Source organism: Mesoplodon mirus (genome assembly GCF_964341445.2).
Source record: "Mesoplodon mirus genome assembly, chromosome: 11".
Taxonomy (NCBI): Eukaryota; Metazoa; Chordata; class Mammalia; order Artiodactyla; family Ziphiidae; genus Mesoplodon; species Mesoplodon mirus.
Genome location: NC_138987.1, coordinates 50625546 through 50652891, shown reverse-complemented (window position 1 = coordinate 50652891; position 27346 = coordinate 50625546). Strand labels below are relative to the sequence as shown.

At 39.8% G+C, this 27346-nt stretch overlaps 1 protein-coding gene across 3 annotated transcripts in view; it reads left to right on the top strand.

Moving 5' to 3' along the window:
• The first annotated feature begins 686 nt into the window (after positions 1 to 686).
• ADAMTS20 (ADAM metallopeptidase with thrombospondin type 1 motif 20) overlaps positions 687 to 27346 on the top strand; it is a 188927-nt gene continuing 162267 nt past the window's right edge. For all 3 annotated transcript variants that reach the window (XM_082635388.1, XM_082635386.1, XM_082635387.1), the window contains exons 1-3: positions 687 to 1079; positions 1662 to 2023; positions 18308 to 18470. In XM_082635388.1, the coding sequence (XP_082491514.1) occupies positions 989 to 1079; positions 1662 to 2023; positions 18308 to 18470 (616 nt within the window). In that variant the 5' untranslated portion in view covers positions 687 to 988. The remainder of the gene's footprint in view (positions 1080 to 1661; positions 2024 to 18307; positions 18471 to 27346) is intronic.

Genomic DNA, 27346 nt, shown 5'->3' with positions numbered 1-27346 from the left:
ATTAAGTACAAAAATGAATACTAAAGTGAAAAAAGTCACAATAAGTTACTGGAACTTTGGAGACTGAGATCCTTTTTTCTCTGGCAACTGCCAGAAATTCTCACCCAGAAGTGTTTGCTGATTGCAACCTCACCTTTGCTTTCCCCTCCAACACTGAAACCCACAACAACCCCTCGGGTGCACAGGGGTCCTTGCAAATGAGGCCTGGCCATTAAGCTTCACTGGTAGCAACCTCTGCCTACAAGAATTTTCCGCTGTAGCTTACTTTATCTTGTTTGAGAAGCCTAAAATTACCGTGAAACATAAATAACAGAAACTTTCCTTCTGATGCTTGCCATTTCATTGTAAGAACTAAAACCTCACACACCTATCCCCTATCTGGACCTCGGCCGCGCAACTTGTATCAGTCCTAGGTTTTACGGGTACCGGGATGGTGTCCAACTGGGCCTCGGGCTACTCACCACGCTGCACGCCCACAGCGGGAGCCTGCGGCGACCGCACTCCGCTTGCGGCTAGGGGCTGGGGGCGGGCAGCGCGCCGGAGGGCGAGCCCGGGCCGCGCCTCCAGCTGATTGGCCGGGCCCGGCCCCTGGGGGCGGGCTCTCCCCCCCAACTCGCCAGGCCCGGGGTGGCTATATTGGCACCGTTCCTGCTAGGTCGGGTCGCTTCCTCGCTCTGGGCTGGACGCAAGGAGAGGGCTTCTGAGGGCTGTGCGGGCGCAGGAAACGGAGCGAGGCTGCCGACTGCGAGCCGGAGGCTGCGGGGCTGCAGTGCGATGAAGCAGTGGCTCAGCGAGCGGAGGCTGGCGGTGTGGCGCGACGGGCCGGCCCGGGGCCGGGGCTGCTGCTCCGGAGGCTGCTGAGGCGCCGCGGCTGCCGGCGCGGAGAGCGGCGGGCGAGAGGGAGGAGAGGCAGCGGAGCGCGGGGAAGCCGGCGGGGCGGCGGGCGTCTCTGGTTGGCCTCCCCGGTCGGGATCCCCCCGGTGGAACCATGCGGGTGGCCAAGTGGCTGACGGGGCTGCTCTACCAGCTCTCGCTCTTCATCACCAGGTCTTGGGAAGTTCACTTCCACCCCAGGCAGGGTAAGGTCACCGCGGGGCGACTTCAGCAGCGAGGTGGGGCGCGTGCCCGAGTGGGACGGGCGGACGGAGGCGGGGGGAGCGGCTCTGCCCGCTGGGGGACCCTGGCCCTGCCGGGGCTCTCGGGACTCCGGGATCAGTCAGCCCCAAGCATCCCCGGAGGTTGCGGCTGCGCGGTGTTTCGAGGAATCGCGCGCGTGGCACACATCTCCCTCCGGGGACCACGCGGCGGGGACGCGTGGGGCAGGGTGGCGCGGGCGCCCGCGGGGCACGAGTTGGCGGCGGCAGGGAGGCGAAGAGGGGCGCGGGAAGGAGGTGCTGCTGAGGGCCCTGAGTGTCAGGGTCCCTGCTTGGGGAGGGTGGAGCGAATCGGGGGTGTGGGAAAGCAGGCAGGCACACTCACAGAGCGCACGTGTGTGTGTGTGTGCGCGCGCGCTCGCCAGCGTGTGTTCTTTCGTCGCGCCCCGCCGGGGGTATGGGGACCTGGGGCCTCGGCCCTCTGGCTGGGACGTTTGGTTGAAGAAGTTCGGCGCTGGGGAGGTGGAAACGGGTAGGGACTCAACGGCCGTATCGCTGTGGTTGCAGAAGCCTTGGTGAGGACACTGGCCTCCTACGAAGTGGTGACCCCCGCGCGGGTCAATGAGTTCGGCGAAGTGTTCCCAAAGAGCCACCACTTCAGCCGGAGGAAGCGCAGCGCCGAGGCGCTGGAGCCCACGCCGTTCAGGACCCACTACCGAATCCGCGCCTACGGGCAGGTCTTCCAGCTGAACCTGAGCGCCGACGCGGCCTTTCTGGCTGCCGGCTACACCGAAGTGCACTTGGGAGCCCCTGCGCTCCGGGCGGAGGAGCGCCGCACGGCGCCCCCAGACCTGCGCCACTGCTTCTACCGCGGCCAGGTCAATGCTCAGGAGGATCACACAGCCGTCTTCAGCCTTTGTGGAGGCTTGGTAAGCGCCCTCGGGTCCCTTGGCATTTTCTTGGGATCCATCCTTGCTCGTTCAGGGAGCTGGGCATTGGCTTTTCCCGAATGGGCGGTTGGTTGACCCAAGAGATCAGAGTGGGCCACCAGAGGGATTAACACCTAGATGAACCCCAGCCAGACGCCACTCCTTCCTGGCAGTGGGGAGAAGGGTTTGGAGGATCAGCAAGTCTCTCCCTGCTGGGCAAAATTGACCCTTCTGTGCAAAGCTGCGAGAAAGAGTGTCGGATGCTGAGCTAGTCAGGGAGGTGGGGAGTGGCTTTCTGCTACACAGGAAGTGTGATTTCCAGCACGATGACAGCCTCCTTCATTCAGACACACCCATTCTGGACCATCTATTAAGGCAGACTCCCTGAATTTACTTAAATTTATTCCTTGAATGAAGAATGATAGAATGAAAAGAGAATGAACAAATGAAAGGTTTGAAAGGAAAGAGTTTTTGTTTGTTTGTTTTGTTTTGTTTTTTTTTTTGCTACTGTGGGGATGGCCATTAATCTGTGAAGTACAAGATGGGGAAAAGGTTGAATATGCCAGTTTAAAATGCACTGCACTTAAAAATGTAGAGCATCTACAAAGATCTGGTGCCAGCAAATGAGAAATGATCATTAGAGTGACAAGAGTAAAAGATGTGGATTTTGTAAAAACCTCATTGTGGAGAGAGGAAATGAAATAAAACATTGGGTTCTATGTGTTTTATTTGTTTCTCTCCCTCTAAAACAGAGGTTCTAATTTTTTTTTTTTTTTTGCCATCAACTTTTCACCATTCTAGGGGAAACCCAGGGCCTCTTCTCAGCATAATTTAAATGTGTAAAATAACATACGTGTTATTTAATTGGCTTCCTTTTAACTACTAACAGTAATCAAAATGTTACAAGTATTATAAGTTGTGGTGTCATAATACATCCTTCATTATTAATGCGTTAAATAATATCTATTGGGGAGGGGACTACTTACTTCTATACTTTTGTAGTGGTAATGAGAATAAACAATCCAGATAGTTTTGTATTACATTACATTAGAGTTGAAGTAGCTATTATATTATTGCCAACAAAGTCACAATGTCTGTGGTTTTACCTACAATCACAATTGAAGGAAATGTTATGTATCAGAGGTTAGGGAAAATAAAGATGTCTTTCTCATCCAAGTTCATGGAACCTCTGGTTGAGAACACTTACACTAAAACATATATGAACTCACTTTATCATTAACTCCTCTGATAAATACGTGTTCAAGAAGAAACAACTAAGAATTTGGCTACAGGATTCTTTCCAAGTATTCTAGCTTTTGTTGGGCAAATTTTAGATGAGTTTCGGAACATCAACATTGTTTACTCTTTGATGAAGTAGAAAATTGATAACAGTTCTCTCTAGGCCAAATGTAATACTTCCTTTCAGGGTAATTGATGTAAAATGTCTTCCTGGGTGTGAGTATTGGTCATTACTAAGTAGATTTGGAACATCTCTTTGTTCTTTTTTCTGCTATTATCTTGATATATATATATGTACGTATACATATATATATATGCCTTGGACAGTTTTCGGCTGTAGATAAGTGTAAAATGCAACATCAGAATGGCAGAAATACACTAATATTTACACAGCCATCTACACGTCAAAGGAAAGAAAAATATTCTCTTTTCTAGAACCTTTCAAAATGTTTAGTTTGTCTAGAAAATTCTAGATTTACTACCACAAATTTGTCATGGTCAGTATGTTTTGCGGTATGCGGGCCTCTCACTGTTGTGGCCTCTCCCACTGCGGAGCACAGGCTCCGGACGTGCAGGCTCAGCAGCCATGGCTCACGGGCCCAGCCGCTCTGCGGCATGTGGGATCTTTCCGGACCGGGGCACGAACCCATGTCCCCTGCATCGGCAGGCGGACTTTCAACCACTGCGCCACCAGGGAAGCCCATGTTTTCTTGATTTAGTATTTAAGGCATGGAAAAAAATTCCAGATGGGAAGCATTATTAGGAGTGATGTTTCTGCTCATGTTGATTCATAATTTTTGTGTAGTTCAAATTATTATTCAATATCTCCTTTTTGAAATCAGAAAACAGTTGGAAACGTTTTTAAGTCGTAACAGGAGTTCATCCTTTCCTGTCACTGTGTCAATTTGGATATAATTGTCTAGTTATCATGCATTATTAATTTGATTTATGTATGTACTTTGCTTTTGGTAGACTTACTGATATTATCAGAGTTTGATTTAACATCTAAAAACATATTTTCATACCTATGTAACTCAGCTTTATCTCCATTTCTCTGTATGTGTAGAGCTGTGTTGAGGACATCAGTCACAGCAGAGATAGAAAGTTTCCAGTAATACAGCACATAACTAGAGGTACCAGGATCTAAAAATCTTTTAGAAGTATGATCAGGACCCATTATAAGTCTAAATCACTGATGAGATTAGTGACATTTCTTTGTCACTAATCTCCCTTGTGATATTAACACTATAACAGATATTAGCTGTATATTTATGATTGTTTTATTTCTACCTTGACTCTATCCTTAGCACTCTTTAGAATAATAGTTTCATCAAATGGTGGAACTTCTGGTAGGTTTTAGAGTCCATTTATTATTATATCAGATTCCTGTTTTTTAGTCTCAGATTAATCTTTAGATCCAGATAAAGTTGTGTTACCCACAACCTAGACCAGCTGAGCTTTTGCAGATCCTCCTTGATACAATGCCCAAGATGTCAGTTAATGCTCACTTCCAGCCCTGCTCCTGCTGCTTCCCAGCTCATCTTTGTGACTTTGCATGTGTGCGCCTGTGATGATTCAGCTTTGATTTTTGTCAGTCCATTAAACACTAAAGTTGAGATTTACTGAAGGACTTTTAGAGCCAGTCCTATTGAAGTTCTCTTTTGCTAGTTGCTCTTTGCTTTTAGTTTTGCTTTTAATCATGAATGGATGTTGAACTTAATCAAATGCTTTTCCTGAATATATTGAATGAGTGTGTGACTTCCTCATTTTTTTTCTGCTAATGTTCATTGTCATGGCTGGATTCAAGCAAACGTTGACCATTGATGAAAACTGACCTCATACAGGGCAGTACAGTGTTCTGAGGCCTCTGTATTGCTTGGGAGGAAGGTGGGTAAATCATACTGTCCTCCAGTTCCTCTAGCCTTAGATGTCCTTTATGCATCAGTCTCCTTACATTTTTTTGGCCCCAGCCGCTGAATTCTGGGCCTGAGAACTTGTGGCTTTTCTTTGCTCAGTTGGGGCTCACTGACTCTTTCCTACCTGGACTCTCTCTGTTGCTGCGTGTCCCTCTGAGTTCTGGATGCAGCACCTATTTGGCTTCTTGTCTGGCTGCTGCATGTGCAGCCTTCAACACAGGGTCACTTAGCTCCTGCTGCAGTGCTCTCTCCATATAAGGTGGTTTGGTGATGCCATTGGTAATCTTCCAGACCCCTCTAAGGCTCTGAGACCCTTCATGGCATATGGAAGTCTAGGGGGACTTGATTCCTCCCTTCGCCAAACTCTGCCACACCTCTTATTTCAGTGAGTTCATGTGTGTGGGGGGGGGTGAGGGGAGGGGCTTGTAGAGGCCCCTCCCTTGAGTCCCACATCGCATGGGGACTTGGCAGTCTTGGCAGTCTCCAGGGCCTTAAACCCCCAGTGGAGAAGTCAGCGCACATACATCTTCCCAGCCGTATCCGTTGCCTCCATCGTTCTTTTCTTCCTGGAATCCACGGAGTTCCCCTTTCACACCTCATTCATTTGAGCTGTTCCCCTTCCATCTTCCCATTTGAGGTAGCATCTACCTTTCCTTTCTCTGGTGGCTACTGAGGAATGTGACTTTTAAAGGAAGGGAATACAAACCAAGTTACTACTTTCCAAATATCTCTGTACATACAACCATTTAAAAAAATGGACATCACAACATACTTATTGATTTCATTCAGTTGCTAGTGTTGCATTAACCTCAAACATATAAACTAACATTTTCTTTTAATTTCTACACAGCTACTTTTTCCCCCCACTTCTACAAGTCTTAGTATTTACGTGTTTTTCTCTTTCACTAAACCACTGAACCATGACTTGTATTGTTTAGTTTTCTTAAGTGTTTTGGGCCCAAGAACCAGAGGGGCTATGAGTCTGCCAGAAATTTTCTTTGTTTCATGTGGGTATAACTTTTGCTTTTCTAATCTTTCCTTCTCTGTAAGTTTTCTTTCTTCTAAGTGTAAGTATTTATCACATAATTCAAACATTTCTGATTATTTATTTTGACATTTCTAAAATCTATAGTAGATATGAAAATAGAGCCAAATCATAAAATTACCTATATGTAATATAATGGCTAATCAAAATCTGTTTTTAGTTCATTGATAAAGTCACAGAATATATAGTTAACAGGCATTAATATCTCTAGATTCAACCCTAAACTTTGTTTTCATGGCCATCTTATCTATTTTCTCATGATGTTGATACACTCTTGCCAAACTAGAGGTCAGTGTTCCATAAGTTGTAATATTTGGGGCATATCCTTGTCAGAATGGCATGTGTAAATTGTACAGAGGCTATTCCCAACAACCCCTGTCCGTCTACCAGCTCTCTTACATTACCTGGTGGGTTCCCTTCTTCCAAAGGCCCTCAGGGACTAACCCGACTGCTTAGACAATTAGCTTCACTGTTTCTTGGTGGGATTTGAATCAATGCAGTCTTTTTGGTTGAAAGAAACAGTTTCCAGATGTCATAAAACCAGACATTGCATCTGGCTTATACAGTATTCTCACGGAGTAGCTTGCAGTGGCTGTGTGTACTTTTTTGAAGTTTCTCATGTGAACCATTCTGAGGCATGTCAGGCACTAATGCCCTCTGATGACTGATTATTTAGGTGCTGTAGTACCTCCATGTTCAGACAGAAGATAAATGTATGGAAACTATCCTTTGTGTCTTTACCGGTTTTTGTCTTCTTGGAAAACTTTATTTTTTAAACTTCCTATTTGCTCAGAAGTCACATAGCCTCAGGTCATTACACATGCCATTCTGTATTCATATTTTTTTGTTGGAAAGTTCATAAGGATCCCTTTTAGTTATTCCTATACTTAGTCAAATACTCAAGCAACAGTAGGGGGAATTTCTTATTCCTCTACCTTTAACATTCAAGTGTTAGCCTAGGTCCTCCACGAAGCAGATGTCAAGGTGGGATTAAATGTGCAAAGAGTTTAATATGGGAAGTGTCTGTGTTAGAAAAAAGGAGCGAGCAGTGGAGTCTGAAACAGGTGAAGAGAGGATGAAAATGTTGGGTAGAAGCATCACAGGCTGCCGGGCAGTCTAAGCAAGGTTCAGCAAAGCCCCCCTCAAGCCAGATTTGCCTGGGACAATGGTGCCTTGCCTCCTAAGAATGAGTTTCCTCTTCATATCCTTGCCACACTCAGTTACTGGCTGGAGTGGTGCATGGGAGATATGGTTGGGGCACAAGCACGGATGGATCTCAAAACCTGGAGTGGGGGTCCTTGGTCAATTATGCTCAGCATTCTCAGGGCCACCACATAGTGACACCGGGCACATGTACACACACTCAATGAAAATAGTCTGTTAAATACTGTTAACAGAGGCATACAAGGAGTGCTGGGTGAGCTTTGAGGAAGGAGGGAGTAAGAGTGTTTCGAGACCTGGGCTGGAGGAGGCTTCTCAGCTGGTCTTTGAGGGATGAATAAACATTTGGGGATGTGAAAATTCAAGGGCTTCTTGTGGGTCTCTGCAGCTGAAGAGTAGGGTGGATTAGGAGGTGAGGGTGAAAGGTAAGGTTGAAGTCAGATTAAGTCCTGGAATGTACTGTGAAGGCATGAAGGCTTAGACTGTAGATGGTGGGTTAGTTTGGTGTGTTGGGAGGGGTCTGCCCTTATGCACCATTGTGCAAGGAGCAGGGGAGACAGCGAGGCACTGAGAAGACCACCACTGCAGTAAGGAAGACCCCTGTAAAGGTGGGGAATGGGAGCCGCAGGAAGTAATGTGGTTGCAGTGGCGAGAAGAGTTGGGTCCCTGTGGAAGGTGCACTGTGAGACCAGTGGTTCTCAAATGGGGCAGTTTTGTCCCCCCGGGGAACATTTGGCAGAGTCTGGGGACACTCGGTTGTGAGAGCTGTGCAGGGGGCAAGGGAAGCTACTGGCATCGGGTGGGTAGAGGCCAGGGATGTTGTTAAACATCCAACAATGCCCAGAATAGCCTCCTACAATGAAGAATTATCAAAATGTCAGTAGTGCTGAAGTTAAGCCACCTTGTAGGAGACCCATTAGAATTTTGGACCAGAAGAGTAGACAACCAAAATGGTTCTAATGACTCTGACTTAAATGACTGAGTGATCCTGTAGCCATTAACCAGGAAAGTTAATAACAGGAGAGGTGGCAAGAAAGAGATACTTATTCTAGAAACATTTGTTTGATTCTATCATAGGTTTACTTTAATCTTCATAATGGTTTGAATTTATATTTACTCTTCTTTTTGTCTAGAATGTCCTTTGCCTTAAACTCCTACTCATCTTTCCAGATCCATCCTGAGCCTTCCTTTCTTTCTCCATCTTCTCTAGAAAGAGCTGACCAGGTTGTGTACATATATCTTTGTTAAGTAATATTGCTTTATAACATTTTGACAATATATCATGAACATCTTTCCATTATATACCTACAGAGTAGTTCTTTATCATTTCTTACTGTTTTAAATTTCTAATTGTTATAATGACTTTGGGCTTCATGTCTTTGCAGATAGTTTAGTAAGAGGATGGCAGAGGCTGTCCTGAGAACCACTACCTGGACCCCACAGGTCAAAGAAACGTGGCCATTTCTTTGACAGTTCTCTCCACTTTTAGTGAGTTCATGTGACTTCAAACATACCTCAGTGCCTACAAAAAAGAGAAATGTTACAGAATTTACTCCTTGGTGATGTTGCTGGGACACTATTTATGTAGCTGAGTCATTTGGCTGCATGAATCTCGGGTAGATGAGTCCAGAGTCTGTCTTATTTTCTTGATCCTCATGGGTAGGGACGTGGTAAGAGAGCAGTGTCTTTTTAGGTGAGTATCAGCAGTGTTTCCTCTCACATTTATACTGGAGTTCTGGAATTGCCCTGTGGAATGGGGAATAACGAATGCTACTAGAGGAGAGAAGACTCTCTTTTCAAAAACTTTGCAATGAATCTTCTGCTTTAGGCTTCTGTGGCCAATTACATATTCTTCATATCATTGATTCATTCATTCAATGTGTGCTTATGTATAACACGCTGTTTCCTAGGTATGATCAGTGGTGTTATAATGAGGAACTGTCAGGGGAAAATATCTTTTGCATTGAACAGAGTACCCTAAAATAAAGATGAATCTCAGAGTTAATCTTCATGACCTTTTATTACATAACACTTACACTCTGCTTAGGGTAAAAAAGGGTAGCTGTAACATTTGTGTGTTTAGTGGAGACTTTTCCATCCTATATCAAACTATACTCACTTTCAAAACAGTTACTGACATCATTTTAACACACATTGTCTTTCTAAGGAAGTTAGGTAGATAGAATTATTTGTTTTGTTTTATAAGTCATGGAACTGAGGTTTGAGATATGAAGTGGCTTGCCCAAGATTCCATGAGTGCAGACCCAGGACTTATACTCAGGCTTTCTTATTACAAATAACATCAAACTGATTCTAACATGACATATGATTAAAGATTGAGAAACTAAATATTTTTGTCTTCATGGTAGTAATTACCAGTGATTCAGTCTTTAAATGAAAATCCAATTTTATTAATAATTGAGAGCAATCTGTTACTAAAATAAATTCTCAGTATTAGCTCTAATTAATTGCCTTGTTTAATAGTACCTTTATTTTGAACTAGTTCTATAGCTACCAGTGCTTATGTGATAACTGTAAATGATTTGGGAAAAGAGTCCAAATGGTTTACATTTTGTGCTTGTTGCTTTTACCCTTTAATAAAATCTGAGAGTACATTATTGTTTGTGGCTATAATACATGTGTTTGCCAAGTATTTAGGGAAAAATATATGAATGAATGTCAAAATACTGAAATAACATTTTGGAAAAACTATTGTATAAAAATTCTCTAAACATAAAAATTTTGACCTATGAGAGTAAATGGGAACCAGTTGCATAATCACTTGCTGCCTTGGCAAATAGAAGATCATTGCTTCAAGTAATTGGGAACCCCTTGCCGAAGTGAAAACTAGTTATGCTACTTTTAATAGTCATCAAAAGAAAGGCTTTGGAATTTGATTGGCATTTCTCATGAATCAAATTGCAGTGCCCCTCCACAGATAGGCAGGTTGCTAAAAATATGGCATGATCTAAATATAATTCTATGAACCACCTGTTTTATTAAGTCCTCCAATGCCTTATGAGGTTCCTTTCCAAGTTGAAAAAAAAAATTAAGTGCTTCCTTAGGAGACTTTAGGCAAAGCTCTAATATTTTTATTTTTTGAAGAGAAAGTCCTCAGCAGTGGGGTGGCTTATAGAAATATTGCTGGAAGCAAAATGCTCTTAAGTCCTTCATTGATAAATACAGGCAAACCCCTTTGAGGACAAATTATTTTTTCTTGAAATTACTCTTTTAAGCATGAGGTTTTGTTGAAGAAAAGACCTCAGAGTTATAAAGGCAGTATTATTAGCAGGCTAGAGTGTTCTAGCATGATTAAAGGAAGTGCTGATGGACTCGATACAACTATATTCATATTTCACATGAGAGTGCAGGTTGGACCCATGTGTGGGTTTATTGGAACATTATCATAGAAGTACCCCATAGTCAGATTTTGATCCAAAAGGTATATAAAAAAAGTTTTCAAGGTATAGATATTTACAGTATTGTTTGGGAACAGTGTGACATTATTCAAAATAGCTTTGGGATGAGTAACAAGCTGCCTCATTCCTATTTGTATCTTTTACCAGGATGCTATCACATTTCTTCTGCTCAGCATGCTTTTTAAAAAAGGTAGAAAGTGATTTTTTCCCATGGGTCCATTTACTCATGTTTCAAAAGTAGTCTTTGTTACCTCTAAGTATAGTTAATTATTTTTTCTGGGAAAGCAAAGAAAGCTGGAATTTTGGTATGTATTGAAAATAAGTGATTTGTAGTTATATTTGGAAAATAAGCACTTGTAGAATGAATGAAATATGCTAGAGTATAGTATACTAGAAAAGTATCTAAGAAATAGATGAATTCTTTATAAATTTTTCTATTTTACAGACTAGAATTTCAGTATATCTGATGGAATTTCCTTAATTTTTAGGCCTTTTAAAAATGTGTAATCCTAATATACTAGCACATTATGTAACCAAGAGCACCTACACATTTTACTTTTCAGCATTAAAAGAAAACAAAATCATGTAACTATATCTCAGACACGTCCCTAAACTATTGTAACTTAAGAATATTAGAGGGAAAAAAATGGATTATTAAAGGGTATATGGGGTGAAAATCAGGTACTTTACCATGTTACAAAAATGTTTATTTTGGGCTTCCCTGGTGGCGCAGTGGTTAAGAATCTGCCTGCCAATGCAGAGGACGTGGGCTTGAGCCCTGGTCCGGGAAGATCCCACATTCCATGGAGCAACTAAGCCCGTGAGCCACAACTACTGAAGCCCGTGAGCCACAACTATTGAAGCCTGTGTGCCTAGAGCCCGGGCTCCGCAACAAGAGAAACCACCACAATGAGAAGCCCACGCACCGCAACGAAGAGTAGCCCCTGCTCGCTGCAACTAGAGAAAGCCTGCGTGAAGCAACAAAGACCCAACGCAGCCAAAAATAAAATAAATAGATAAATTTATGTAGAAAAATGTTTATTTCTACAGATATGTGTTGAGTGCCTGCTACGTCTCAGGCAATGTTTTAGGTTTGGGAACTGTAAAAATAGTAAAGACTTTGGTACCTTTAAGGAAAGGTCGATGTGGTAATAATTATGAATATAAAGGATTTATGACTCTAATTGCCCTAATCATTTTAAACAGCTTGCAGTGACTATTCAGTTAAAATAGTGATTTACATATGCTCTTTACAATGGAATTTAAAGCAACAATTTCAAAGTTATTATCCCTAAATAATTTAAAGATAATTAAGAAATGAAAATGAAGCCTCATTCACTAAAACTGCTTATCATAGCATCCATAACTTAGTTATTCATTTCTGAATTGGTTTTTCACAGAAATATGCTTTTCTAAGTGGAAACTTGCCAAGTTTTACATGTAGGTAAATGTACATTTGTGTATTCAGAGGCGTGATGAGTGCTTTCCAGTGTCAAACATAATGAGTGCAGCCTGCCCCTACCTGTTGAGCTTCTGCTGCATATCCCCTTGTTGGCAAAGTTTCAGCCTCACTGTTCTCTCTCACTTGAACCTGCCAAGCTTTTCTCCATCACTGGGCCTTTCAGTCTCCGCTCTTCTGTTTGCAGTATTCTCCCAGAGTTTTCCGTGGCTACCCCCTAGTTATTGTAACCTCAGCCTAGAGTGCCTCCCCCCACCCTCTGGGATTCTCTGTCTCCTTGCCTTATTTTCTTTATTGTACTTGTTACCACCAGGCATATTACATTTTTATTATCTGGTTTTTCCCATATAAGTATGACTTCTTGGAAGGCAGGGATTTCTAGATTCCTAGAACTCTGCCTGCTCATTAAATATTTGTCAGCTGTCTTGTAGGGTTTATCAGAATTGGTGTATGATCAGTACCACAGTGCATTGGGTTAAGGCACGAACTGTGGAGCCAGCCTAACTGGGTTCACATCTTGGTCCTGTCACTTACTAGGTGTAAGACTTGGACAAGGTACTTAACCTCACTGTTCCTCATTCATCTCACCTGTAAAGTGGGGATAATAATAATTTACCTCAGTTATTATTAGGTGGAAATAAATTATAAGTGTATATGAATGATGTCTGCTGTATAGATCCGAGTTAGCTATTGAAATTATGATAAATGCCTACCCTCGATGATTTAGCTTCACCAAACTAGAGAAAGAGATTTATCAGTCAGAGCTGACCATTTGAGAGATTCTTTCCACTCTCTTGACTACCAGTGGGTGCAAGTTCTTTCTGTTTCATCCCTTGCTGTCTTAGCAGCTGCACAAAGATATTATTTAATCTTCTGAAGTTATCTCTTTGACTCTCCTTCCTCCTCCCATTTCTCTTCAAACCTGTTGATATTTCACCAACGGAGCCCTTCTCAGAATGTTTTCAAGTGCCTAAGATAAATTACAAAATAAACCAATTTTATTGAAATACAGTTATCAGGATATTAAAAATAGTTATGTAAAATTTTACCTATTACCACATTAAATAAGATCTAATGGCAGATGTAATAACACAGTCGTTGAGCATAAACAATATTTTGATATCTCAAACATCTTCATATGATGAAAATATCTGCTCTCCACTGGCAACATCACTGGGATTTGTTGCCCACGTTCACAGTTGAAGAAAATTCTAACTTTCAGTTATAGGTTCATGGTAATAAAAATGCAATTTTTTTCTCACCTGCTTATGGACTCTTTTTATTATAACATCCCTACATTTAAGAGTTCATATTCTAGCTCCACCTTGCATGTCCAGCTTTGTCCTACTTCTGCTCAATATAAGCTGAGTTTACAAAAAGTAGGAAATAATCTCTTTCTTGGTTTAACAGATGTTTATTGTGTACCATGCTGGCTGTGTGTCAGGTACTGTATAAGGCAATGTAAATTCAGGGTTAGGTCTCTTCCTGTATGAAGCCTGTCTAATGAGGGAGAGCAGTTATAAATAGCAAACGAATATATAAATACAACATCGTAAGTGCTCTGAAGAAATCAAACAGTAGTAAACTCTAAAAAAGTAATATATTTTCATGGGCTTCCCTGGTGGCGCAGTGGTTGAGAGTCTGCCTGCCGATGCAGGGGACACGGGTTCATGCCCCGGTCCGGGAAGATCCCACATGCCGCGGAGCGGCTGGGCCCATGAGCCATGGCTGCTGGGCCTGCGCATCCAGAGCTTGTGCTCCGCAACGGGAGAGGCCACAACAGTGAGATGCCCGCGTACTGCAAAAAAATAAATGAATGAATAAAAAAGTAATATATTTTCAGGATTAGGGGTAAGGATGTGGTTACCTAGTTAGCTGGTAGGAAAGACTTTCTGGGTAGCTGCTATTTGAAGCTGAGACTTGAACATGAGATGGAGTCCAGGCAGGGGGCTGTGGCAGGAATATGAGGTGAAGGGTGGGAATTGGGAACAGTGTATATGAAGTACCTGAAGTGAAAAGGATGCTATACCTAGTCCTTCCTAGGAATCCATCTGCTTTCTCCCACCTCTACCTGTACTGTTTCTCATGAATCCTAGCATTTCTTTAATAGCAACCAGGCAAATAGAAATATTTAGTTTTTTTCCCTTTATTACACAATGGTAGTATACTATACATCCTGTTTTACAGTTTTATATTTTGGTTTAATAATTATATTGGAGGTCTTTCCATATCACTACATAAAATGTTTATTCTTTTTTGTCTATAACAACAAGATATTCCATTATATGGTTATACCATAGTTTATGTAAATATACTTTAACAGTGGACTTTTGAATTGGTTCTGATATTTTGCTGTTAAAAACAGTGCTGTAGTTTGTAACCTTAATTATGTTAGCTCAATATGTGTGGAAATGTACAGTATCTGTAGGATAAATTTTCAAAAGGGGAATTGCTGTGTTAAAGAACAAACACATTTGTAATTGCAATAGATATTGCTAGATGCTTTGCATTGTGATTGCACTGATTTACATTTTCAACAGCTGTGTATCAGAGTGCCCGTTTTTCCACAGACACATTTGAAGTATGTTATAAACTTTTAGAATTTTGCCAGTCTCATAAGTGAAAATGGTTTCTCAGTTTAGTATTAATTTCTGTTCTTCCTGAGTGAAGTTTAACATTTTTTTAGTGGGTTTTGAGTCATGGTTAGAATGACCTTCCCTATTCCAAAGTAAAAGGGGCATTCTCTCATGTCACCTTCTAGTGCTGTTACAGTTTTATATCAAAAGTTTACATCACTGACCATTGGAATTTATTCTGTGTGGGATGTATCCAAATTATTTTGTCCAGATGTCTGCCCACATGTCATAATCTATTAAATATACTCTTTCCTCATTGATTTGAGATGCAGTCTATATACTAATAATACTAAGTCCTATGGTTTAGGATTTATTGCTTGCCTTTCTTTTCAGTTCATTGGTCCATTGGTCTCCTCATATGCCAGCATTGGAGTATTTAATTAATGTGGCTTTATAATATTTTAATATCTTGTAGTCCTAGTCCCACCTCACTGTTTTCTTATAATTATCTTGGTTATTTCTTTTTTCTGTATGTACTTTGGAAGCAGTTTACATGTTAAAAAATCTGTTGGTATTTTTTTGAGATCTTGTTATATTGAGGAACATGGCAAGTGGTTTCTAAGTTCTCTTCCTTTGTTCTCCAGTAGGCCTTTGACATTTTACAGGAATCTGACAAATTTGTTTTATTCCTGGGCATTTAACCTTTCTTTTGTAAATTGGATTGCTTCTTCCATATTATCTTCTCACTGTTTTTTATACACATGAATATTATTGAAGCCTGTGTATTTTCTCACTGAATTCACTTAGTTTTTATAGTAGTTTTTCAGTTAGTTCTTATTTGTTAAGGTATACACTGATGTCACCTATGAAGATGAAAGTTTTAACTCTTCCTTTCCAATTTTATGTTTCTAATCTTTTATCTAATTCTGTTGTCTAGGACAGGTGATACTGTGCATCCTTATATTCCTGATCTAAGTGGGAATGCCTTGCATTTATCTTTGTTATGCATGATACTGTCTTTGGGCTGTGACAGAGTTTATCTTGTTAAGGGAGCATCTACCTATTTATATTTTATTGATGTTATTAAGATCAAGAATGGTGATTTTTTTCAAAAGGCATGTGATTTTTTTCCATTTGTGTAAGTGGTTATGATGAATTAAGATTTCCAATATTGAGCCATAGTTACATTCTTATGATAAACTCCATCTCGTCATGTATTTTTCACACATTACTGACTTTTGTTTGTTAATACAGTTCCGGACTTTTAGCTTGCTATTCATATGTGAGCTTGTCCTGTATTTGTTTTGTTTTTCTGGGTTGTTGTTTTATTTTGTGCTGTCTTTACCAGGCTTTGCTATATGTTTGCACTAGCTTCATAAAAATAACTTGGATTTTTTTCATTTTTGGGAACAGTTCAAATAACAGTGGAATTATCTGCTCTTTCAAGGTTTGGTGGAATTCCTCTATGAAATCATCAAGGCCAGGAGTTTGTGTGATGTGACTCTGACATCTTTTTCTATTGTTTGGTAGAAAAGGGGTCTGTTTGGATTTTTAACATTTCTGGAGTCATTTTGGTAAATAATATTTTCCCAGAAAATTATCTCTATCATAAGTTCTCCCTCTCACTGTCTGTTTTTCTGCTTTCCTCAGGCATTCGCATCTTGTAATCTTTCTCTTCCAACTGCTATACCATCACTGTCACCATAATTCAGGTTTTGTTACCTCTCTTCTGGGCTATAGCCTCTATCTTATAACTGCTAGTATTCTACCATATGGTGTCACTAGATTAAATTCCATGTCTTACAGTCTTATTCATCCCTTTAATATATGTTATCCAATATCCGCTATGTGGTAGACATGACAGGCACGCAGAGAAAAATACAGGCAAAGCTCTACTCTCATGGACTTATATTTTAGTGGATGGTATCAGACAAGAAACAAATATAAATAATAATCTATCAGGTAGTGATAAGCATTATGGAGAAAAATGAAACTGGATAGTGGGGATAGACGTAGGAGACTGGGTAACATGTTTAAATAGGGTCATGAATGTTGACTAGGGACCTGAAACAAGTGATAGTGGGAGTGAGCAGGGAAAAGTGCTTGAGGCAGGTTTAGAAAGTGCAAAGGTCCTGAGGTGAGAGAATATTTGTCATGTTTGAGGAATAGTAAAGACATCAGGAATGGAGCTGTAGGATGAGCCAAGGTAGAATGGGAGAAGGTGAGGTCAGAGCTGTTGGTCATCTGTGTGCTTGGAGGGACTGGGTGGTGCAAAGGGGTGGGCAGATCACGCAGGACATTTTGGACCATGGTAAGGAATTTGAATCTTACCGAATGATATGAGAAGTCACGTTACTTTTTTGGTTTTGTTTTTTTGATTTGAGAGCAACATGATCTAGACTTAAAAATTACTGTGACTCCTCTGTAGAGACAATAGAGGGCTATTGATTTAGTTCAGAAAGGAGAGAAAGTTAGGTTAGATCATGGGTATAGTGATAAAATTTGGGAGAAGTGGTTGGATTTCAGTTATACCTTGAAAGTTGAGCCATTTACATTTGCAGGTGAATTGACTGTGGGATTTGAGACCCATCCTTGGTTTCTCTCTAAGGATTTTTGTCCTAAGCTATCTGAATAATACTGTTGCCATTTACTGAAAGAGGGAGGATTGAAGAAATAGCAGGTTTGGACTGAAAAGAAAGAGTTTGTCTTTGGACATGTTGAGGTTGAGAATGCTACTAGGAAGTGTCAAAAAGCAAGTTGGATATTGGATTCTGGAATTCAGGAGACAGGTCTTTGAGAAAACTCTTCAATGGCTCCCCATTGCTTACAAATTCTAAATTGCTAGTGTCACATTCAAGATCTTTTATCTGACCCCAGCCTTCCTTTTAAGTCTTGTCTCACTCTATTACCTTACATAGACCAAAGCCAAAGAAAGAGGCTTTCTTACTTCTAGAATGTGCTAAGCTTTTGGCTATTTTAATGCCTTTGCCTATGCTATTCTTTTTTTTTTTTTTTTTTTTTTTTTTTTTGCGGTACACGGGCCTCTCACTGTTGTGGCCTCTCCCGTTGCGGAGCACAGGCTCCGGACGCGCACGCCCAGCGGCCATGGCTCACGGGCGCAGCCGCTCCGCGGCATGTGGGATTTTCCCGGATCGGGGCACGAACCCGTGTCCCCTGCATCGGCAGGCGGACCCTCAACCACTGCGCCACCAGGGAAGCCCTATGCTATTCTTTATACCTGGAATACCTGTCATTTCTCCTTGGTTTATTGGAATATTATCCAGTCTCCATGACTTTATACATAAGAGGGAGAAGTGAGCCAGGAAAGAAACATTATGTTTAATTGATGGCATTTAGTGAATGAACTCCTGGCTGTCTTGTTTCTGTGCTCTCATTTTAACCTGTGGCACAGCGTGCTTTCTCTGCTTAGTGACAGAAGAAAATTAATTTTTATTTTCTTTATTTCCAGATGGGAACATTTAAAGCACATGATGGTGAATATTTCTTAGAACCTATAATGAAGGCAGATGGGAGTGAACATGAAGATGATCATAACAAGCCACATCTTATATACAGACAGGAATTAAAGAGGAACTATTTTCTGCAGTCTCACAAGCCTTGTGAAGTTTCAGGTAAACTATGAAGTAAAACTCTTTACAGTAAAAATATACTATTTAAATCCTTTTCAGGTTAGAATTTACATATTTTCCTTAAATATTGATATATATGATATTTTAAATAAATTTTCTTGACCTGTAAGGATCCATTAGAAATTATCTGTAGGCAATTTTGTTGTAGACTAAATTTGAATCCAAAAATGTGTTCAGTAGAGTTGACCCATGAACAACATGTTGGATAGGGGCACTGACGCCCTCACAATTGAAAATACATGTATAACTTTACAGTCAGCCCTCCTTATATTCAGTTCTCCATCCATGGATTCAAACAACCATGATCATGTAGTACTGTAGTAAAAATTTAGTGAAAAAAACTCACATAAGTGGATCCGTGCAATTCTAACCCGTGTTGTTCAAGGGTCCACTGTATATGAGATTTGTAGCAAAGAATCAGAAAACTTTTATTTCAGTCTTTTAGTCACAGTAGTATGATTTTTCTCAGCCAAATTTTACATGATTAAAAAAAACCTGAACCTAAGTAACAATAACATATTGCTCGATTTTGCATGCTTTTAAATTTGCATGAAGGAAGCATTGCAGATCGTTTTCTGGGACTTTTTTGCTTAGCATTGTTTCTGAGGTTCATCCACGTGGGTACAGGTAGCAGCTGTTCATTTTCATTGCTGAGTATATCACAGTTCACATATCCATTTTCCTGTGGATGAGCTTTTGGGTTATTTGCATTTTTTTGCTATTATAAACAATGCTGCTGTGAATTTTTTTGTCCTTATCTCCTGTGTTTGAGTTTTCCCAAAGTATACACATAGATACTAGAGAATTCCACATTGTTTTGCAAAGTGGTTTTTATCAGTTTATATTTTCAGCAATATATGAGAGAGAAGTGCTTTTTTTCATTATTTCCTATAAAATTCAGACTAATGATTTATCATAGATTACAATCTAGGAATTGCCAGTTTCTATAAAGTGTAAGTCTGTTGCTAGTAGAATACTTGTACATTGCATAGAAGTTGTATTAAGAGTTGTGTCCATATATGTACATGAATCTTCACTGTATCATTTTGTCACCCTGTCACTCTATGAAGAATGGAGAAAAGCACCTGCAGTTATCATCAAAGTACAAAATCTAGACAAAAGAGTGGGATTAGAAAGGATTTATTTGAGATTGTAGGTGTCCATAAACTATAGTTCCAAACACTGCGATGCCATCTGTTTTGGGATATAATGATATGTAGGCCTTTGAAGGTTTTCCCTGGGAATGCACTTCTTAACCTTTGCTATTATAAGAGTGCCATTTTGGAGTGGTTCTCACTGTGTCTAAGGCCGTGTTTTAAGTCTATTGACACAATAGATGCCTTTCTTATGCTTTTAATATGAGCATAAGGGTTTCATTTTTGTGGCTTCAAAGAAAACACAAATGGGTACAGCTCCACAATAGAATTCTACAGAAGGCAGCTTATGCTTGTTCTGATCTACCATTCAGGAGCAGCTTGTTTAATGAATTGTTTAGCTTCTTAAGAAGAAAGCCACCAAGTAGACACTCTGAATGCATAAATGTTTCACATAATGATATGCAAGGTTTTGCATTCACAATCAGTGTTCATTATCAGAAAGAGAATGGTTCAAGAAAAGCCAGGCCCTTTTGTTTAAAAAACCAAAAAACTTACACTAAGTTAGATTTATTATAAAGCTCCAAATAACAAGCAAGTAGAAAGCTATGGGATTTACTTTTAATCATGATATTATTTCCCACAACATTTATCTACTAAAATGTTAAAAGTAGTATCATTCTTTTCAGTTCTTAAATTACTTACATTTTTAGGTATAGTTAACATGCATATTTTTAATCACTAAAAAAGGCAATCAATTAGTGGCCTAAATACTTACCTGTTAATCATCATCTTGTTAGTAAAAATGGAGAGTTATAAATGTAATTAGTAAAATGTTATCAAAGGCTTTTTTCTTCTTCCCCAGTTCACACATTGTTGTTCAGAAATACTTGCAGAATCTTACATATTCTAAAGGTAAACCTTCATTCAGGAGAATTCTTCAAATAGGTAGGCCTAAAGATTTAGGGCTTGAACCAAAAGGATTAATTGGAAAAGGAAAGGTCATTTTCCCCCCATATTTCTATTGATTTTAATTCATTACAACCCTAAAATGTTGTAATTCATAGTGACTTCAGCCTTGATGAATTAGATTAAGTTGTTTTTAACATCAGATTTCACCATGTGCCTTGAGGCCATACGAATTATATTTGGTAGCCAAACCTAAGCCTTTGTGGATGCCAGGTTCCCAGGTAGACATCAGACTTAGTCTAAGTAAAATCCAGTGGAAATAGCAAAACAAGCCCATAAAACCCATGAAATGAACAAACAATCACATAGTAACAAAATTAAAACCCAAGGGAGAGGGAAGACCTGAAAAGCCTGACAGGAATGAAAATAAACCTCTGGATTCTGTTAAGTGTGGTTCTGCTGTTGTTTATCCTCCAAGGCGGATCAGAGCTGGTCTGTGTTCTTCAGGGGATCCGGTGAGCCTTGCTCCCTTTCTCCCATTGCAAATTTATTCATTGAGTCCTTAATATATATAAAGGAGGGAACTGGGTAAGACTTGAGTGTTTCTCTTCATTTAGGTTCTCCAAGCCCAGTGGGTACAAAAGAGCACAAAAACAGAAAAATTGCAAAACTGAGCAGAGGCTGCCCTACCTGTGTTAGGAGCAGATCAAGCGGCTGAGCAACAAAAATTGCCCTGGGTTTCACCAAGGAGGTGACATTTAAACCATTTAATTTTCACTGTGAAGGATTTATCGGTATTTTCTAAGAAAAAAAAGGAGGATGGGCTTATATTAAAACATCTGCGGGATTTGTTTTAGTTAAGTATGCTAAGAAGATAGACATAGAGATAACTGCCTTTGAGAGAAGAGTTTATTACTTACAGTCCCCAAGAGATGGGGACATGCCCCCCTGGGTCTCATGGAGAAGCACCCAGCTTGGTCAGGAGGTGAAGGAGGGAGGGAAAAGCACGGGCAAAGGCTTTGTTTCTGCAGTGATGGGAAGTTTTTACACAGGGTGTCTCCTGTTGGGCAGGAAGTGAAACACTGATCACAATTTGTGGTTTGTGGTTGGAAGGTTTGTAATACGGTTTCAGTGTGCTTGTTGAAAGCTGGACTGTGGCGGACACATAAACATCTTTGGCTGTTAGTTTGGTCCTGTGATTAATACCAACTCAGTTACAAAAACTACAGCAGTTGGTTAGGACAGACCTCCAGATAAGGGGGAATAATATTCGTGTCTTCAGTGTCCTGATGTGTGTGAAGAAGAGTGTAGGAGGTAAGGGAAGATGAGGCCGTGAAGGCACACAGGCTGACCGAAAGGGCTCCAAGGGTCTTATAGGCTATTCCATAAGCCCTGGGGAAATGAAGAACTTCCAAAACAAAGACATCCTATCTTATAACGTATTACTCAGCTGGCAGATTATTTTTAAAGCTAACTTTGGATTTGAATAAGAAAAGACTGAAGGCAGAAAGACCAAATCCAAGAAAGCAGCTATCTTGTCAACAAAAGACGTATCAAACAAGTAAAGTGCACATAAAGAATAAATTAAAGATGATTTCCTTAAAGCATTTCCTTCAATTTTGATGATATGATAAAGATTTTTTTTTTGTGAGTGATCAATTTGGATATTTCTGTGAATGTCTGAGAATTGTCTTCTTAATAAAATTATATTTATAGATTATTTTCCTTTCCTTTAAAGATAATTAATCAGCATGTGTTTGGGGAAACCCAGAGGTATCTTTAGTGTCAGCAGAAGCCACGGTTCACTTAGTAAGCTGGGAGTCAGGGAACAGAGTTCTACTTTTGGCTCTCTAACTGACTTTGAGACCTTAACCTCTCTGGGTCTTAACCTAGAGTAGGTAGTGAATGGCTGATGAATTTAATGGCTCCTATTTAAGTCAAGTTTAAGAGTTTCTATCTTAGATACCTCACAGATACAGGAACGCAGTTACCAGAAATGAGTGAAGTGAGGTGTCATTAGGACGTTGAGGTGTCCTTAGGGCAGTGGAATAGACATGCTTCTTGCAAAAGGTGCATTGGAAGTGTGGGACCATTATGACCAGATCCTTTGTATCTTACAGAGAAGCTGAAGATCTAAGATTTTTTTTAAGTGGGGGAAAAAGATAGAAACATGAGAGCTGAATTTGGCCCGTTGGCTGCCAGTTTGCAATCTTTTAATGATTTCTAAGATTCCTGACATTTATAACATTTTATAAATTTGTGGGTAGAGAAGGAGGTACCATTAATCTAGGAAGAGAGGATTGTAAATATGGCCATGACAATGGCCAATATTTTGAACTAATAACTTGTTAATGGTATTTTTAAGAGGTGGCTCAAACTTCTAAATATTTATAGAAATGACTATAGAGATGTCACTCATTTGCCCACCCTTTATTAACACTATGCTCTCAGGGCTTCCCTGGTGGCGCAGTAGTTGAGAGTCTGCCTGCCGATGCAGGGGACACGGGTTCGTGCCCCGGTCCGGGAAGATCCCACATGCCGCGGAGCGGCTGGGCCTGCGAGCTATGGCTGCTGAGCCTGCGTGTCCGGAGCCTGTGCTCCGCAACGGGAGAGGCCACAACAGTGAGAGGCCCGCATACTGCAAAAACAAAAAACAAACAAACAAAAAAACTACTCTCTCAAAGATCTCTTATGAGCTTTTACTTGCCAAAAGCAGTCATCTCTCTCAGGCTTACTGTTACGTCATTTGGGGAGATTATTTCTCACTCTTGATCAACTTTGGCTTCTCTGACACACTTTGTGTCCATCTTTGCTGCTTTTCTTTCTTACCTTTCTTCCCATTTTAGCTCCTGGTTGTTGCTACTTTACCATCTTCTAAGGTAAGCATTTTTAAAAAGTGCTCTTCTTGGCCACCAGTTTACACCATTTCTTATATAGTCTGTGATTTTTTGTACTTCTCTAATTTTAACTACTAACTTAAATGTTAGAGAACTTAAAAATGTTTATATTCAGCTTGTTTTGAGATGACATCTCAGGTTTACAACTGCATGATGCTGATGTTTTCTTGGATGTCCCAGTGACATCTTAGACTCAATACATCTAAATCCGAAGCCATTCTCTCTTCTATCTCACTCTTCGCCTGAACCCCCAAAAGAAGCCTTTATTCTTTTGGTGTCCAAATTTATGTCTAAATCAAGCAAATGCTATAGTGAAAACTTAACAAGTATTGCTTTTTAAAGCCTTATTCAATTAACTAGAAAAGACTGATTTATATTTGAATAACCAATTATTTGCCTCACCCACTTAGGTTTTCCTGTTTTGCTTTATTTGTTCATCAATATTCTAAAGTGCATGAAAATAGTGTATTATTTTCCTAAGTGGCTATTCTTCAGTCTTATTGTACTAGTAATGTTCTTAAGTTAAATTTCATCCCAAACCAAGGAAATATCCTAAACTGTGAAATTTGACCTATTAAGATTTTGAGACTGTGAATGCTATGGAATAGAAGATACATATATATGGTTCTATGCTTTTCAAAGCACTCGTCATAGTCATATGTCACTTATCCTTAGAGTAATTCTGAGCTATAATCATCCTCAACTTATGCATGTTTTCTGTGAGGGGAAGACCTTGTGGTGCTCTGATAATTGTTTGTTCCACACGTACAGGGTTATTTTATTAGCTGACCTGTTTTACCAGTTGTGTGCTCTGCTTTGCCATAATTGTGAAATGTGCGTGTGTTTAAGAATGAATTCCAAAGAGAAGAATTAGTCTGCTATACTTGATGCTTATTTTGTGTTGCATTATTAGGCCTGTGGCAATTCCCAGAGCTTTGAGTCCTATTTTATTTGTGAAGTCTTGTATTATCTAGTTTTACTTATAGTGAAGTTAATGATTCCCACATTGGGTGAATTGTGTGAAATGGGCAAATGAGGAAGGGAAACAATATGCTAAGAACCAGAAGGTATGTTTATCCAGTCTGTCAGGTGTATTTTGAAATGTATATATCACGATAGGTAACTGAAATCCTCTATATTTTAACTGTGGTAACAATAGTTCTTCCAGGAAGGACTACCCGAAAAGTACATACTCTTTAGAATTAAACAGTTTTTAAAAATCTTCCTTTCTCTGTATTGGGATTACATATTTCTCTGTATTGGGATTACATATTTGCAAATATTTTCTCCCATTCTGAGGGTTGTCTTTTCATCTTGTTTATGGTTTCCTTTGCCATGCAAAAGCTTTTAAGTTTCATTAGGTCCCATTTGTTTATTTTTGTTTTTATTTCCATTTCTCTAGGAGGTGTGTAAAAAGGATCTTTCTGTGATTTATGTCATAGAGTGTTCTGCCTGTTTTCCTCTAAGAGTTTGATAGTGTCTGGCCATACATTTAGGTCTTTAATCCATTTTGAGTTTATTTTTATGTATGGTGCTAGGGAGTGTTCTAATTTCATTCTTTTACATGAAGCTGTCCAGTTTTCACAGCACCACTTATTGAAGAGGCTGTCTTTTCTCCATTGTATATTCCTGCCTCCTTTGTCATAGATGAGTTGACCATATGTGCATTGGTTTATCTCTGGGCTTTCTATCCTGTGTGATTGATCTATATTTCTGTTTTTGTGCCAATACCATACTGTCTAGATTACTGTAGTTTTGTAGTATACTCTGAAGTCAGGGAGCCTGATTCCTCCAGCTCTGTTTTTCTTTCTCAAGATTGCTTTGGCTATTTGGGGTCGCTTGTGTTTCCATACAAATTGTGGAATTTTTTGTTCTAGTTCTGTGAAAAATGCCAGTAGTAGTTTGATAGGGATTACATTGAATCTGTAGATTGCTTTGGGGTAGTATAGCCATTTTCACAATGTTGATTCTTCCAATCCAAGAACATGGTATATCTCTCCATTGGTATCATCTTTAATTTCTTTCATCAGTGTCTTATAGTTTTCTGCATATAGGTCTTTTGTCTCCTTAGGTAGGTTTATTCCTAGGTATTTTATTCTTTTTGTTGCAGTGGTAAATGGGAGTGTTTCCTTAATTTCTCTTTCAGATATTGCATCATTAGTGTATAGGAATGCAAGAGATTTCTGTGCATTAATTTTGTATCCTGCTACTTTACCAAATTCATTGATTAACTCTAGTAGTTTTCTGGTAGCATCTTTAGGATTCTCTATGTATAGTATCATGTCATCTGCAAACAGTGACACTTTTACTTCTTCTTTTCCAATTTGTATTCCTTTTATTTCTTTTTCTTCTCTGACTGCTATAGCTAAAACTTCGAAACTATGTTGAATAATGGTTGTGAGAGTGGGCAGCCTTGTCCTGTTCCTGATCTTAGTGGAAATGGTTTCAGTTTTTCACCATTGAGGACAATGTTGGCTGTGGCTTTGTCATATATGGCCTTTATTATGTTGAGGTAACTTCCCTCTATGTCTACTTTCTGGAGGGTTTTTGTCATAAATGGTGTTGAATTTTGTCGAAAGCTTTTTCTCCATCTATTGAGATGATCATATGGTTTTTATTCTTCAGTTTGTTATTATGGTGTATCACAATGATTGATTTGTGTATATTGAAGAATCCTTGCATTCCTGGAATAAACCCCACTTGATCATGGTGTATGATCCTTTTAATGTGCTGTTGGATTCTGTTTGCTAGTATTTTGTTGAGGATTTTTGCATCTATGTTCATCAGTGATATTGGCCTGTAGTTTTCTTTCTTTGTGACATCTTTGTCTGGTTTTGGTATCAGGGTGGCCTTGTAGAACAAGGTTGGGATTGTGCCTCCCTCTGCTATATTTTGGAAGAGTTTGAGAAAGATAGGTGTTAGCCTTTCTGTAAATGTTTCATAGAATTTGCCTGTGAAACCATCTGGTCCTGGGCTTTTGTTTGTTGGAAGATTTTTAATCACAGTTTCAATTTCAGTGCATGTGATTGGTCTGTTTATATTTTCTATTTCTTCCTGGTTCAGTCTCAGAAGGTTGTGCTTTTCTAAGAATTTGTCCATTTCTTCCAGGTTGTCCATTTTATTGGCATAGAGTTGCTTGTAGTACTCTCTCATGATCCTTTTTGTTTCTGCCGTGTCAGTTGTTACTTCTCCTTTTTCTTTTCTAATTCTATTGATTTGAGTCTTCCCCTTTCTTTCTTGATGAGTCTAGCTAATGGTTTATCAACTTTGTTTATCCTCTCAAAGAACCAGCTTTTAGTTTTATTGATCTTTGCTATTGTTTCCTTCATTTCTTTTTCATTTATTTTTGATCTGATCTTTATAACTTTATTCCTTCTGCTAACTTTTGGGGTTTTTTGTTCTTCTTTCTCTAATTGCTTTAGGTGTAAGTTTAGGTTGTTTATTTGAGATGTTTCTTGTTTCCTAAGGTAGGATTGTGTTGCTATAAACTTCCCTCTTAGAACTGCTTTTGCTGCATCCCATAGGTTTTGGGTCATCGTGTTTTGATTGTCACTTGTTTCTAGGTATTTTTTGATTTCCTCTTTGATTTCTTCAGTGATCTCTTGGTTATGAAATAGTGTATTGTTTAGCCTCCATGTGTTTGTATTTTTTAAAGATTTTTTTCCTGTAATTGATATTCAGTCTCATAGCATTGTGGTCAGAAAAGTTACTTGATACAATTTCAATTTTCTTAAATTTATGAAGGCTTGATTTGTGACCCAAGATATGATCTATCCTGGAGAATGTTCCATGAGCACTTGAGAAGAAAGTGTCTTCTGTTGTTTTGGGATGGAGTGTCCTATAAATATCAATTAAGTCCATCTTGTTTAATGTATCATTTAAAGCTTGTGTTTCCTTATTTATTTTCATTTTGGATGATCTGTCCATTGGTGAAAGTGGCGTGTTAAAAGTCCCCTAC